Source organism: Somniosus microcephalus, chromosome 30 (genome assembly GCF_052327205.1).
Source record: "Somniosus microcephalus isolate GS21.2 chromosome 30, FLI_Smic_1.0, whole genome shotgun sequence".
Taxonomy (NCBI): domain Eukaryota; kingdom Metazoa; phylum Chordata; class Chondrichthyes; order Squaliformes; family Somniosidae; genus Somniosus; species Somniosus microcephalus.
Genome location: NC_141016.1, coordinates 6,302,736 through 6,317,135, shown reverse-complemented (window position 1 = coordinate 6,317,135; position 14,400 = coordinate 6,302,736). Strand labels below are relative to the sequence as shown.

The 14,400-nt window shown below is 50.2% G+C and overlaps 1 protein-coding gene across 7 annotated transcripts in view; it reads right to left on the bottom strand.

Moving 5' to 3' along the window:
- The window catches only part of ash2l (ash2 like, histone lysine methyltransferase complex subunit), a 56,017-nt gene that overhangs the window by 29,337 nt on the left and 12,280 nt on the right, over positions 1-14,400 (bottom strand). For 3 of the 7 annotated variants that reach the window (XM_085970923.1, XM_085970921.1, XM_085970924.1), the window contains exons 1-6: positions 13,892-14,000; positions 12,270-12,333; positions 10,094-10,242; positions 7,767-7,855; positions 5,185-5,279; positions 964-1,059 (exon numbers count right to left, since the gene is read on the bottom strand). In XM_085970923.1, coding sequence (XP_085827049.1) covers positions 964-1,059; positions 5,185-5,279; positions 7,767-7,855; positions 10,094-10,242; positions 12,270-12,333; positions 13,892-13,935 — 537 coding nt within the window. In that variant the 5' untranslated portion in view covers positions 13,936-14,000. Of the gene's footprint in view, positions 1-963; positions 1,060-5,184; positions 5,280-7,766; positions 7,856-10,093; positions 10,243-12,269; positions 12,334-13,891; positions 14,002-14,400 lie in introns of those variants that run through there. The other 4 variants (XM_085970922.1, XM_085970926.1, XM_085970920.1 and 1 more) reach the window with 3 other exon arrangements.

The window sequence follows — 14,400 nt, the reverse complement described above, 5'->3', positions numbered from 1 at the left end:
ACGCCGACAAATGGCAATGTGATAATGACCAGATAATCTGGGTTTTTATTTTAAAAGTGATGTTAATTGAGGTTTAAAAATTGGCCAGGACGCGGGGAGAACTCCCGTGCTCTTCTTCAAAATAGCGCCATGGGATCTTTTACGTCCACCAGAGAGAGCAGATGGGGCCTCAGTTTAACGTCTTATCTGAAAGACGGCACCTCCGACGGTGCAGCACTCCCCCAGCACTGCACTGGGAGTGTCAGCCGAGCTTTTTGTGCTCAAGTCCCTGGAGTGGGACTTGAACCCACAGCCTTCCCACTGACTCAATGTTTTGCCGATATTTTTCCTGGGCCCTCATGTGGTTTCAGGCAAGTTAACTCGGAAGGACAAAACTATCCTGCTGGGCATCGTCACAACTCAAATGGACATAACACAAACATTTCTCAAGACTCAGCTTTCTCAGAGATCTCTGCGCTCCTCCAATTCTGGCCTTTTGCGCGTCCCGATTTTAATCTCCCCACCATTGGCGGCCGTGCTTTCAGCTGCCGAGGCCCGAACCTCTGGAATTCCATCCCTAAACACCTCTGCCTCGCCACCTCTCTCTCCTCCTTTAAGACGCTCTTTAAAATCCACCTCTTTGACCAAGTTTTTGGTCATCTGCCCCAATATCTTATGTGGCTCGGTGTCAAATTTTGTTTGATAACGCTCCTGTGAAGCACCCTGCGACGTTTTACTACCAGATTAAAGGCGCTAAGTAAATGCAATGTTGTTTCTGTAGCATTACTGAGATCCCAGTGACAATCATGCTACGTGTTATTGTTCCAACATGTCTTAACCTTCATTGCAGGGCAGGTGAACAGCCTGGCAAGTGTAACATGCAGGAAGAAGAAAACTTTTCAGTACTGGCTATCACTGCTCTTGCTTTTTTAAAAATAATCCACGGCGGAAATGTTGACCGTATTCTGAGGGGAAGTCACTCACCATCGTCTTCACAATGTTGTTTGGCCAAGTGATTTTGCTGGGTCGCTGTCGGGTAGTCAAACATTCCCAGTATTTGTCAATAAAAGGTATGATATCCTGCAGGAAAACAACAGGGTGAGAGGAAAGAAAATGGGCTCAAACTGACACCTCGCAACTGCTGATCATACACCACGCAAGGAAAGCACGGAATATTACATTTCAAAATCTACGACGAGAGGATTTGTAATTTTACTGGCAAACCAACTCACCTCCTCTCCCGAGTCAGCTACTGTGCCCCGCAGTCTCTGTAGGGCAACTTGCCTGTCAAAGTAGGTCAGGCCCCTTGTGGCCTTAAGGTGCAGCTGCTCTGAGGTGACGTGTCACCACGGCAAGCCTGGAACAGAGCGCGTCAGGAGCAAGTCCTGCACCTGCACCTTCCCCCTCTCCTCCCCCGCCTAGTCAGGCTATCAAATGAAAGGTGACCATTTTAAAGAAAGACTTGCATTTATATAGCGCCTTTCTCACGACCACCGGATGTCTCAGAGCGCTTTACAGCCAATGAAGTACTTTTGAAGTGTAGTCACCGTTGTAATGCGGGAAAACGCGGCAGCCAGTTTGTGTACAGCAAGTTCCCACAAACAGCAATGTGATAACGACCAGATCATCTGTTTTTGTTATATTGGTTGAGGGATAAACATTGGCCCCAGGACACTGGGGAGAACTCCCCTGCTCTTCTTCGAAATAGTGCAGCAGGATCCTCAAGTCCACCCGAGAGAGCAGACGGGGCCTCGGTTTAACGTCTCATCCGAAAGACGGCACCTCCGACAGTGCAGAGCTCCCTCAGCACTGCCCTGGAGCGTCAGTCCTAGCTTTATGTGCTCCAGTCCCTGGAGCGGGACTTGAACCCACAACCTTCTGATTCAGAGGCGAGCGTGCTGCCCACTGAGCCACGGCTGACAACTGCTGATTTCAAATCAGCATGTGTCATTTTTTGGCACCCTGCTGCTTGAAAGTCTTTCAAACTGGTGTCCCTGAACCCTGGGATGGTGGGGATTGGGAGGTGATCCCGCAATCAGATTTACAGCTCACCATCATGATTCCGCGACCAGAGTTACAGGAATCGAGCTCCAACTGATACGGTTAATTCTAGCACCAATAAAAAGGTTAAACTCCCAAGACACTCCATGGCCTCGCCCCTCCCTCTCTATGTAACCTCCTCCAAACTTGCATCCCTCCGAGATCTCTGCGCTCCTCCAATTCTGGCCTCTTGTGCATCCTCGATTTTAATCGCTCCACCATTGGCGGCCGTGCCTTCAGCTGCCTGGGCCCCGAGCTCTGGGATTCCCTCCCTAAACTTCTCCGCCTCTCCACCGTTCCCCGCTCCTTCAAGACACTCCTTAAAGCCCAACTCTCCCCTGTCCTAATATCTTATGTGGCTGGTTGTCAAATTTTGTTTGATAACATGCCCGTGAAGCACCTTGGGACGTTTTACTATGTTAAAGGCGCTATATAAATGCCAGTTGTTGTTGACACTGCAGGAACTTGGGATAACCAAAAAAACACCGTTCAGAAGTTGGGAGAGGGGTTCTTCAGGAGTAATGATACCGGCAAGGGGGCCATGACAAGACCTGCTTCAAATCTCCCCCTCTCTTGAATACCACAGCAATAACACTTCTTGAAGCGCCCCCAGCTGACTGCAAGTGGCTTTTTTTTTTAATTCGTTCCTGGGATGTGGTCGTCGCTGGGCAAGGCCGGCATTTATTGCCCATCCCCAATTGCCCTCGAGAAGGTGGTGGTGAGCCGCCTTCTTGAACCGCTGCAGTCCGTGTGGTGAAGGAATTCCCAGTGTTGTTAGGGAGGGAGTTTCAGGATTTTGACCCAGCGACGATGAAGGAATGGCGATTTATTTCCAAATCAGGATGGTGTGGGACTTGGAGGGGAACTTGGAGGTGGTGGTGTTCCCATGCGCCTGCTGCCCTTGTCTTTCTAGGCGGAAGAGGTCGCGGGTTTGGAAGGTGCTGCCGAAGAAGCCTTGGCGAGTTGCTGCAGTGCATCTTGTAGATGGTACACACTGCAGCCACAGTCGGCCAGTGGTGGAGGGAATGTTTAAGGTGGTGGATGGGGTGCCAATCAAGCAGGCTGCTTTGTCCTGGATGGTGTCGAGCTTCTTGAGTGTTGTTGGAGCTGCACTCATCCAGGCAAGTGGAGAGTATTCCATCACACTCCTTACATGTGCCTTGTAGATGGTGGAAAGGCTTTGGGGAGTCAGGAGGTGAGACACTCGCTGCAGAATACCTAGTCTCTGACCTGCTCTTGTTGCCACAGTATTTATGTGGCTGGTCCAGTTAAGTTTCTGGTCAATGGTGACCCCCAGGATGTTGATGGTGGGGGATTCGGCGATGGTAATGCCACTGAATGTCAAGGGGCGGTGGTTAGACTCTTGCTTGTTGGAGATAGTCATTGCCTTGCACTTCTGTGGCGCGAATGTTACCTGCCACTTATCAGCCCAAGCCTGAACGTCGTCCAGGTCTTGTTGCATGCGGGCATGGACTGCTTCATTATCTGAGGAGTTGTGAATGGCACTGAACACTGTGCAGGCATCAGCGAACATCCCCATTTCTGACCTTATGTTGGAGGGAAGGTCATTGATGAAGTAGCTGAAGATGGTTGGGCCGAGGACACTGCCCTGAGGAACACCTGCAGCGATGCCCTGGGGCTGTGATGATTGATCTTCAACCACCACAACCATCTTCCTTTGTGCTAGGTATGGCTCCAGCCAGTGGAGTGTTTTCCCCGATTCCCATTGACTTCAGTTTTACTAGGGCTCCTCGATGCCACACTAGGTCAAATGCTGCCTTGATGTAAAGGGCAGTCACTCTCACGTCACCTCTGGAATTCAGCTCCTTTGTCCATGTTTGGACCAAGGCTGTAATGAGGTCGGGAGCTGGGTGGTCTTGGCGGAACCCAAACTGGGCATCAGTGAGCAGGTTATTGGTCAGTAAGTGCTGCTTGATAGCACCGCTCTGCCACTGGCAAGCAAACAGACTGTCGTGCTGCACCCAGCCCTTCGGACCAAGAGTGGCCCAGGTTCAATCCTCATCATAGCAGAGACAGCTTACCGCAGCAAGTCCACAGTGAGAGCGCTACATGGGATCCCCGAGAAGTTAGCTCCGTATCCCACTCTGGATCAACCTATAGTTACGAGACCGCCCCTCTCGCCTCCTCTCCCGCACACACCCACCCCCCCAAAAAGGCAAACTTACAAGCGTCAGAAGAGGCTCCACTGTGACGCCTCACGTAGCCGAGCAGCCTGCTGACACTCACCGTCTGGAGTCACGGATGAAGAACAGGCGCTTGGGTGAACCGACCGCGGGAAGCCAGTTCCATCAAAACAAGGAATACAGGCGGGGGAAATCAAAGGGGAAAAAGTTCTCGCGTTAAGCAGCCCGTGTGAAATTACCGCAGCCTCTTGCAAGGGCACGTAAGGAACAACACTGCAAGCGCCTCGAGATGCAGGCCAAACCATCCTGCCTTCCCCTCTCGGCGCACCGTGGCTGCAGTGTGCACCATCTACAAAAAGCTCTGCAGCAACTCGCCAAGGCTTCTTCGGAACCCGTGACCTCTACCGCCTAGAAGGACAAGGGCAGCAGGCGCATGGGAACACCACCACCTCCAAGTTCCCCTCCAAGTCACACACCATCCTGACTTGGAAATATATCGCTGATCCTTCATCATCGCTGGGACTCCTGGAACTCCCTCCCTAACAGCACTGTGGGAGTACCTTCACCACACGGACTGCAGCGGCTCACCTTCTCGAGGGCAATTAGGGATGGGCAATAAATAGTGGCCTTGCCAGCGACGCCCACATCCCATGAATTGAAAAGGGGAGAGTTTGGGGGATTAAACCAGCAATCAGTCGATTTGGAGGGAGGGATTGGTGACATCCGGCCACAAAGACTTCCTTTCAGAAGCACAGCAGAAAAAATTTATGCCTGTCCAACTCCTTACCCAAGAGCTTTAAGATTTTGCAGGAGTCAAGCAAATTTAAACAGCTCAAAGATGAAGCTGTTCCTTTGTGATTTAGGGTTTGGGAACCATGACAAGGTTAGTTTTGCCCATCAGTGCTGCACGGGGAGAACTCTTCGGACTAACATTCATAAAATCTTCGCGGCTGAGCAGCTACATTATATTTGGGATGAACTCTCTCTGAGGCCGCTTGGACACAATCCCCCAACACCTTACCTTATCCTTTGAAAACATGGTTTTGGGATGTTCATCCTGGGTCCGGGAGCGCCAGGTCAGGTTAGCGAGACCAGTGAGGCACATTTCCTTCAAGTCTGCAGGGAAAAAGAAAAGAACTTGCAGTTGTACAGCTCCTTTCCCAACTTCGGGATGTCCCAAATCACTTTACGGCCAATGAAGTACTTTTGACATGCCGTCACTCTTGCAAGTGTAGGAAACACCGCAACCAAGTCCCACACAGCAAGATCCCACAAACAGCAACATGACAATGACCAAATAATCTGTTTTAGTGATGTTGGATTGAGGGATAAATATGGCCAGGACACCGGGGAGAACTCCCCTGCTCTTCAGAATAGTGCCGAGGGTATACCAATCAGGAAAGGATGAACAGGCTGGGTCTCTTTTCTCTTGAAAAAAGACTGAGGGTGACCTAATAGAGGTCTTTAAAATCATGAAAGGTTTTGATAAAGTGGATAGAGAATGTTCCCACTTGTGGGGAAGAGCATAACTAGAGGCCATCAATATAAGATAGTCACCAAGAAATCCAATAGGGAATTCAGAAGAAACTTCTTTCCCCAGCGAGTGGTGAGAATGTGGAACTCGCCACCACAGGGAGTGGTTGAAGCGAATAGTGTAGATGGATTTAAGGGGAGGCTGGACAAGCACATGAGGGAGGAGGGAATAGAGGGTTACGCTGATAGATTTAGATGAGGAAAGACGGGAGGAGGCTCGAGTGGAGCATAAACACCGGCATGGACTGGTTGGGCCGAATGGCCTGTTTCTGTGCCCTATATGCTATGCAATCTTGTAGGTCCAGCTGAGAGAGCAGACGGTGTAACGTCCGTGTGTAATTGAGACACGGACTGCAGGAGTTGGTTATAACAGGTGTTTACTGAATGGAGACAAAACTGGAACTACTATACAAAGTTACTTCACAGGCTTATATACCGGGGTGGTCACTACTGGTACTGCAGTATACAGGGGCTGCAGAATATAGTTCCTTCTTCAAAGTACATACACTACATAACGTCTCATCAGAAAGCCGGCATCTCCGACAGTGCAGCACTCCCTCAGTACAGAGAAGTCTGGAAAGAGATTCTGGATGAACGAAAGCTTTCCTATTAATAGATGTTCTCTGCAGCACACGCGACAAAGCACGGGGACAGGGCTTTGATGCACTGACCCTCAACAACTCCCCCGCCACAGACTTTCAGAGGAGACCAACAAGTGGCAGCTGTTGTTCATCTAAACCCACTTCCAGTCAGCCCTTTAAAGGGCATGTTGTTTGGATCATTGGCCGATTAATGCCCCAGCTGGTGCACTCAGCCTCTGGTCTCAGGTTCCATCACTGCAGTCAGCCGACGTCTGGAGGGCTGGTGCTGGAATCGGTCTCAATTATCCACCACCCCCCCCCCCCCACCCCTCAACCCGAAGTGGAGGCGGGAGAGAAGAAAAAATACTGCGTTTCCGGGGCTAAAAGGGTTAAGTTACAAAGACAGGTTGCACAGACTAGGCCTGTATTCCTTTTCCAATATAAAAGATTAAGGGGTGCTCTAATGGAGGTATTTATGATTAAAAGGTTTTGAGAGGGTAGAGAGAAACTATTTCCTCTGGTGGGGGGGGGGGTTCCAGAACCTTAAAATTAGAGCCAGGCCGTTCAGGGGTGATGTCAGGAAGCACTTCTTCACACAAAGGGTGGTGGAAATCTGGAACTCTCTCCCCCAAAAAGCTCTTGAGGCCGGGGGGCTCAACTGAGAATTTCAAAACTGAGATGGGATAGATTTTTGTTAGGCAAGGGTAACCAAGGCGGGTAGATGGAGTTAAGATACAAATCAGCCATCATCTAACTGAATGGCGCAACAGGCTTCAGGGGCTGAATGGCCTCCTCCTGGTCCTATGTTCCTTCATAGGTTCCACCTTGCTGGAGGAGGACAGAATCAGGCTCCTTACCTAAGGAAGGATATATTTGCCGGAGAGAGAGAGTGCAATGAAGGTTCACCAGACCGATTCCTGGGATGGGGGGATTGTCCTATGAGGAGAGATTGAGCAGACTAGGCCTATATTCTCTAGAGTTTAGAAGAATGAGAGGTGATCTCATTGAAACATATAAAATTCTTAAAGGGGATTGACAGGGTAGATGCAGAGAGGCTGTTTCCCCAGCAGAGAGTCTAGAACCAGGGGTCACAGTCTCAGAATAAGGGGTCGGCCATTTAAGACTGAGTTGAGAGAAATGTATTCACTCGGAGGGTTGTGAATCTTTGGAATTCTCTGCCCCAGAAGGCTGTGGATGTTCAATCGTTGAGTATATTCAAGACTTGGATAGATTTTTAGATTCGAAAGAAATCAAGGGATATGGGGATAGGGCGGGAAGGTGGAATTGAGGTAGAAGATCAGCCATGATCTCATTGAATGGCGGAGCAGGCTCGAGGGGCCGAATGGCCGACTCCTGCTCCCATTTCTTATGTTCATGGCCGTTAACCTTTACGATGCAAAGTCATCATCTCTAATCACGATGTTTTCACAAAGGGCATTAAGCTCATCGACGATCAAAGGCAGGCGCTGCACGTGATCAGTAATCTTACTTGCTTGTTTTCGGAGGAAGTAGGTGTTCCCGCTGTGGTGACACATGTTGCAGTGAAAGATGTAGTTGGTCATGAACGGGAGGCATGAGCTGCAAACAAGAAAGCCAGCCATCAGAATTAGGTACAGCCCATGAATCCACCTGCAGCAAGTACATCTGGGTAACTTCAGTGAACGCGAATCGAAAAAAATCACGCGAGAGCGGAGTTGGCGAGTTACTGGACTCATTTGCAAGTTCAAATCCCGCCACGGCAGTTTGAGAATTTGAATTCAGTTTTTTTTAAAATTTGGATATAAAAAGCTGGTGTCAGTAAAAGTGACCGTGAAGCTGTCGGATTGTCATTAAAAACCCAGCTGGTTGACTCATGGGAAGGAAACCTGCCATCCTTACCCAGTCTGGGCCTGTATGTGACTCCAGTCCCACCAATGTGGTCGGCTTTTAACTGCGCTCTGAAATGGCCTAGCAAGACAATTAGTTTATTTGGGGAAACTACGGATGGGCAATAAATCCCGGCTTTCCGGCGATTGCTCGTCCAGAGAGTGAAAAACACATCCCGGAGAGTGTATATTAAAAAAACACACAAGAACACTGTGGTCTAGCTGTCTACAAGGAATAAAATGTGTCAAAACTGAACAGCAACAACCTATTGGAGCTTCGCTCACTGAATCCCAAGGACGATCTCAGTCGACCTCAAACACCCCAGAGGACGGGGGCGGGGGGCGGGAGGAGGCCGAGGAAGAAATGAAATCACCAGCTAGGGTTCCTGCGCTGATCGCCACCCCGTATCGAGGCATTGGGTGAGGACAGGAAATCGGTGCGGCGGTGTCGTCATCCAGTGGTCAAACAGTATTACCTACACTCGGCACTCAGCGAACCAGTCAAGATTGACCAGCCGGGTGATGTACCAGAGGCTCTCAGCATCCACCCTCCGCAACCCTTCTGCAGTAATCAGCGCCTTCGAGAGAAGGAGGGAGAAAGACGAGTGGGAAGAACAAATACTTTCTGACTTAAGCCACAATGTGAAGGCCTCTTCTCCTTCCCCACTGTGCCATTCAAGCATCGAGTTACAATAAGTCTACAGCACAGAAACAGGCCATTCGGCCCCACTGGTCCATGCTGGTGTTTATGCTCCACACGAGCCGCCTCCCATCCCTACTTCACCCGATCAGCATATCCTTCTATTCCTTTCTCCCTCATGTGCTTATCCGGCTTCCCTGGGATGGCAGGAATGACGTATGAGGAGAGATTGGGTCGATTGGGCTTATACTCGCTGGAGTTTAGAAGAATGAGAGGGGATCTCATTGAAACTTATAAAATTCTAACAGGACTAGACAGACTAGATGCAGGAAGGATGTTCCCGATGGTCGGGGAGTCCAGAACCAGGGGTCACAGTCTAAGGATAAGGGGTAAGCCATTTAGGACTGAGATGAGATGAGGAATTTCTTCACCCAGAGAGTGGTGAACCTGTGGAATTCTCTACCACAGAAGGCAGTTGAGGCCAATTCATTAAATATATTCAAGAAGGAGTTAGATATATTTCTTAAGGCTAAAGGGATCAAGGGATATGGGGAGAAGGCAGGGACAGGGTACTGAATTTGGATGATCAGCCATGATCTCATTGAATGGTGGAGCAGGCTAGAGGGGCCGAATGGCCGACTCCTGCTCCTATCTTCTATGTTTCTATGTTTCCCCTTAAATGCAGCTGCGCTATTCGCCTCAACCACTCCCTGTGGGAGCGAGTTCCACATTCTCACCACTCTCTGGGTAAAGAACTTTCTCCTGAATTCCCTTAGATTTATTAGCGACTGTCTTATATTTATGACCCCTATCTCCACGTCTACCCTATCAAACCCATGCATTATCTTAAAGACCTCTATCAGGTCACCCTCAGCCTTATCTTTTCTAGAGAAAAGAACCCCAGTCTGTTCAATCTTTCCCAATAGGTATAACCTTGCATTTCTGGTACCATCCTTATTAATTTGTTTTGTACCTTCTCCAGTGCCTCTATATTCTTTTTATAATATGGAGAGAACTGTGCACAGTACTCCAAGTGTGGTCTAACCAAGGTTCGATATGTATTTAACATAACATCCCTGCTTTTCAAATCTATTGCTTTGAGCATTACACTGAGGGGGTAACTTTCACCGAACCCGTTCAGCTACAAAGGGCAGGAGTTCGGTCGAGCAGATTTAGATTAAAATTGTCCTCGAAATGTCAACATATTCGATACACGAGTAACAGAATATAATGCGTCGACGCGGGCGGTAGTCCTCTCAGACTGAATGAACCCCGGTGACCCGCGTACAGCGCAAGGGGCGAATTACGTACGTTGTATCAAGGCCAAACGTGTCTGCCGAGAACCATTTCACGCAGATGCCACACTGGAGCTCCACTCCACCGAGGTGCCGCACAGATTCTTCCTCCATCGCCCCCGCCTGCTGAGCGTCGGTGGCTTCAGTGCTGTCGCCGGACACCTCCTGGAAAAACAACGTACAATTCGGGCATCAGACACGGAAACGAGCGGCAACACCTTCCCATTCGGCCCGCGTCAGCAGGAAGTGTGTCAGTCGAACCACAACAAGACTGCGACAATTCAGCTCTTGTTTCTTAAAAAAAGGTCCAAATTAATTACCAAAGCACTCAAGATAAGACTCCGCATTGAGCAACCCATCACAACCACGTTGCTATGGAGAGAACCTTATGGTCGGGGGGGTGGGGGGGGTGAAGGAATCCCAAGAATCAATCATCAGCACTTTGCGGTCATCGACGTCTGACCAGCTGACAAAAAGGCAGCAGTGACAGAGGCTTGGGAGCAGACATCCTGCTCATTTCCCCACCGAGAGTGGATACACTCGCCCTATTGGAGCTGGTCAGGGAGGGGAACGCTCAAAGCAACATTAGAAATGCACAGACAGCATCCCAGGCACAAGTACTCTATAAAACAGGTAAGTTGTGCATAGGGAGCAGGTTCGATTCCCAGGCAATGCCGAGCTACTGGGCAGCTGCTTAGAGAGTTGAAACTACCTTGGCTTAGGAAAGCAGTAAAGCAAAGAATGGTTGCACGCTGCCAAGCACTGGTATGTGAATAAACACCTGGAGCACCCACCTCCCGGGCAGAGCAGTGGAGAGTGAGACGTCACCCACGGGAGAGCGCCCCAAAGGAACTTATGCTTCTCAAAAAAGTGCGTGGATATTGTCGCAGAGCGGGGCGAGCCGGGCTGGGCTGGGCGGGCTGGAGCGACCTAGCCTTCACTTGGCCAGCATCTGCAGTTAAGCAGCCAGGTGAACTCTCTCTTGAAGACGCGATGCACCAGAAGATTCAGTGTTCGATGTTACGAGAGGTCTGCAGCTCGCTAATGTCCCATCAGCAACCAGAGGTGGCAACTTTTCAAAATAAAAACAGGGAGCCAAATGCTGCAACTGGAATAAACGTTCACGGCAGTACTGTACCAACAGAACTCAGGACCCCTCGCCCTTTCTCTGCCCACTCCTCTCCTGCAGGTACTGCCTCTTGGCTGAGGTGCGATTAGGAGGGTGCCGAGTATCTCAATCACTTGGCAATTGAGTGTGATGGGCTACTCCACTTACCTGGATGGGTGCAACTGCAACAAAGCTCGACACCATCCAGGACAAAGTAGTCTGCTTGATCAGCAGCCCATCATCGAAACATAGAAAAATAGGAGCAGGAGTCGGCAATTCAAGCTCCACCATTCAATATGATCATGGCTGATCCTCTATCTCAATACCATAATCCCCCTCTCTCCCCATACCCCTTGATGCCATCTAGCACCTTAAACATTCGCTCTCTCCACCACCGTGGCTGCACTGCAACAACTCGCCAAGGCTTCTTCGACAGCACCTCCCAAACCCGCGACCCTCTACCACCTAGAAGGACAAGGGCAGCCCGTGCATGGGAACACAGCCTCCAACTCAAACACCAACCCGACCTGGACATGCATCATCGTTCCTTCACTGTCATTGGGTCAAAATCCTGCAACTCCCTACCTTACAGCACCGTGGCAACACCTTCACCACACGGACTGCAGCGGTTCAAGAAGGCGGCCCACCACCACTACCTTCGAGGGTAACTAGGGATGGGGAATAAATGCCAGTCTGGCCAACGATGCTCATAGACCAAGAATGAATTAAAAAGAGGTGCGAGCTTCACTTTTATTTTATATGCATTGCAGTAGTGGGACTGTCTAAGCTATATTTGACTGAGTAGGCTACTGGGCACGTCAGCCGAGACAGGTATTCGAAGGTGATTCGAGAGCCAGCCTCAAGCCTATCCTCACCCGCCGTCCAATCACCAAGCACTGTCCACCAGGGGGTCCAAGGTCTGCGATCAGGAGAGTGAACCCTGGCCAGTTTCCCCAACCCGACCCAGAGTGCCGAGGCCCCAATTGCAGCCCCCCACAAAAAGCACCTCAGCTACAGACAGAACAGAGCTCGAGCTCAGGGGCTCCCCTGGTCACACCCGCACCAAAAGCACTCCGATACTTACAATATCTTTGCCACCAGAGGACTCCGTATCCATAGTAACAGGTATGTCGGCCATTGCAGAATCACTGGAATAAGAAAAGTATTATTGAACACTGACATTACGTGACAGCCGTTATTCAGCTGTGATCACTGAAAATATTTTCTTGGTACAAATTCTGCACATCGCTGGTGACATGAACCTAATGTCTGCAACATGCTGATTATGCTAAACCTTTATAAATCACCCGTTAGGCCTTAGCTGGAGTGCTGTGTCCAATTCTGGGCTTTAGGAAGGATGTCAAGGCCTTGGAGAGGGTGCAGGGGAGATTTACTCGAATGGTACCAGGGTTGAGGGACTTCACTTCTGTAGAGAGACTAGAGAAACTGGGATTGTTCTCGGAGCAGAGAAGGTTAAGTAGAGGTGTTCAAAATTATTAATGGCTTTGATAGTTTCTCCCTGTCTACTGCTTCCAGTGGCAGGAGGGTCAGTAAGCAGAGGACACAGATTGAAGGTAATTGGCAAGAGAACCAGAGATGAGATTATTTTTATAAACACAGCGAGTTGTTGTGATCTGGAACGCGCTGCCTGAAAGGGCGGTGGAAACAGATTCAATAGTAACTTTCAAAAGGGAATTGGATAAACCGTAAAGGAAAAATTTATACGGCTATAGCGAAAGAGCAAGTGAGCGGGACTAACTGGAGAGCTCTTTCAAAGAGCCAGCTCAGGCACGATGGGCCGAATAGCCTCCTTCTGAGCTGTATCATTCTATGAAAAAACTGTGGGAGTCCCGAGAACATAAGATGCTGAGCAAATGCAAGTTTTTTTTAATATTCGTTCACGGGATGTGGGCATCGCTGGCAAGGCCAGCATTTATTGCCCATCCCGAGTTTCCCCTTGAGAAGGTGGTGGTGAGCCGCCTTCTTGAACTGCTGCAGTCCGTGTGGTGAAGGTGCTCCCACAGTGCTGTTAGGGAGGGAGTTCCAGGATTTTGACCCAGCGACGATGAAGGAACAGCTGATATATTTCCTAGTCGGGATGGTGTGTGACTTGGGGAACTTGGAGGTGGTGGTGTTCCCATGCGCCTGCTGCCCTTGTCCTTCTAGGTGGAAGAGGTCGCGGGTTTGGGAGGTGCTGCCGAAGAAGCCTTGGCGAGTTGCTGCAGTGCATCTTGTAGATGGTACACACTGCAGCCACGGTGCGCCGGTGGTGGAGGGAGTGAATGTTTAAGGTGGTGGATGGGGTGCCAATCAAGCGGGCTGCTTTGTCCTGGATAGTGTCGAGCTTCTTGAGTGTTGTTGGAGCTGCACTCATCCAGGCAAGTGGAGAGTATTCCATCACACTCCTGACTTGTGCCTTGTAGATGCCTCTTACTGTTTCAAGGGTGCAACACAGTGGGAGCTGGGGTCTGGGTTGGCAGAGATGAGTGGGTGGAATTTGGCTCTGAGCTGTATGCCTATTTGCAGGTATAAGGTCTCCCTGTTGCAAAAAGATATGAAGGTGTAATAAGGAAGGGTGGGGAAACATGGGCAGGGAGTCGGACGGTTAGGGCCCACACTGGGTGGTCAACTAGTTGGGCCTGGTTCTCGGCCTGGGAATGAAGAACACCTCGCTGGCAAGTTAGCAGAGAACCTCCAGGTGCTTGCCTGTCAGCAGTGGGGCTGCACGGAGCAGGCAGGATTGCCCACATCGGCAGAGTAGGTCATGCTCGAAACAACAGGGGTCCAGGAACAGCAGGAAGAAGAGCAGCACTCCTGAAACGACTGGGGTGGGAGGAACAGAAGGTGAGGGAAAGGAGGAAGCAAACACAGCTCGCGTCCAGGGAGGACCTCAGCAAGAGGAAGGGAAATCGTCCCATGAAAAGACACGCAGATTTTCAACAACTCACACTCACACCCTCACTCACACCCTCTCTCTCTCTCTCACTCACACCCTCTCTCTCTCTCTCACTCACCACCCTCTCTCTCTCTCTCTCTCACACCCTCTCTCTCTCTCTCACACACACCCTCTCTCTCTCTCTCACTCACAACCCTCTCTCTCTCACACCCTCTCTCTCTCACTCTCACACCCTCTCACTCACACCCTCTCTCTCACTCACACCCCCCTCTCTCTCACTCACACTCTCACTCTCTCTCTCTCACTCACACTCTCACTC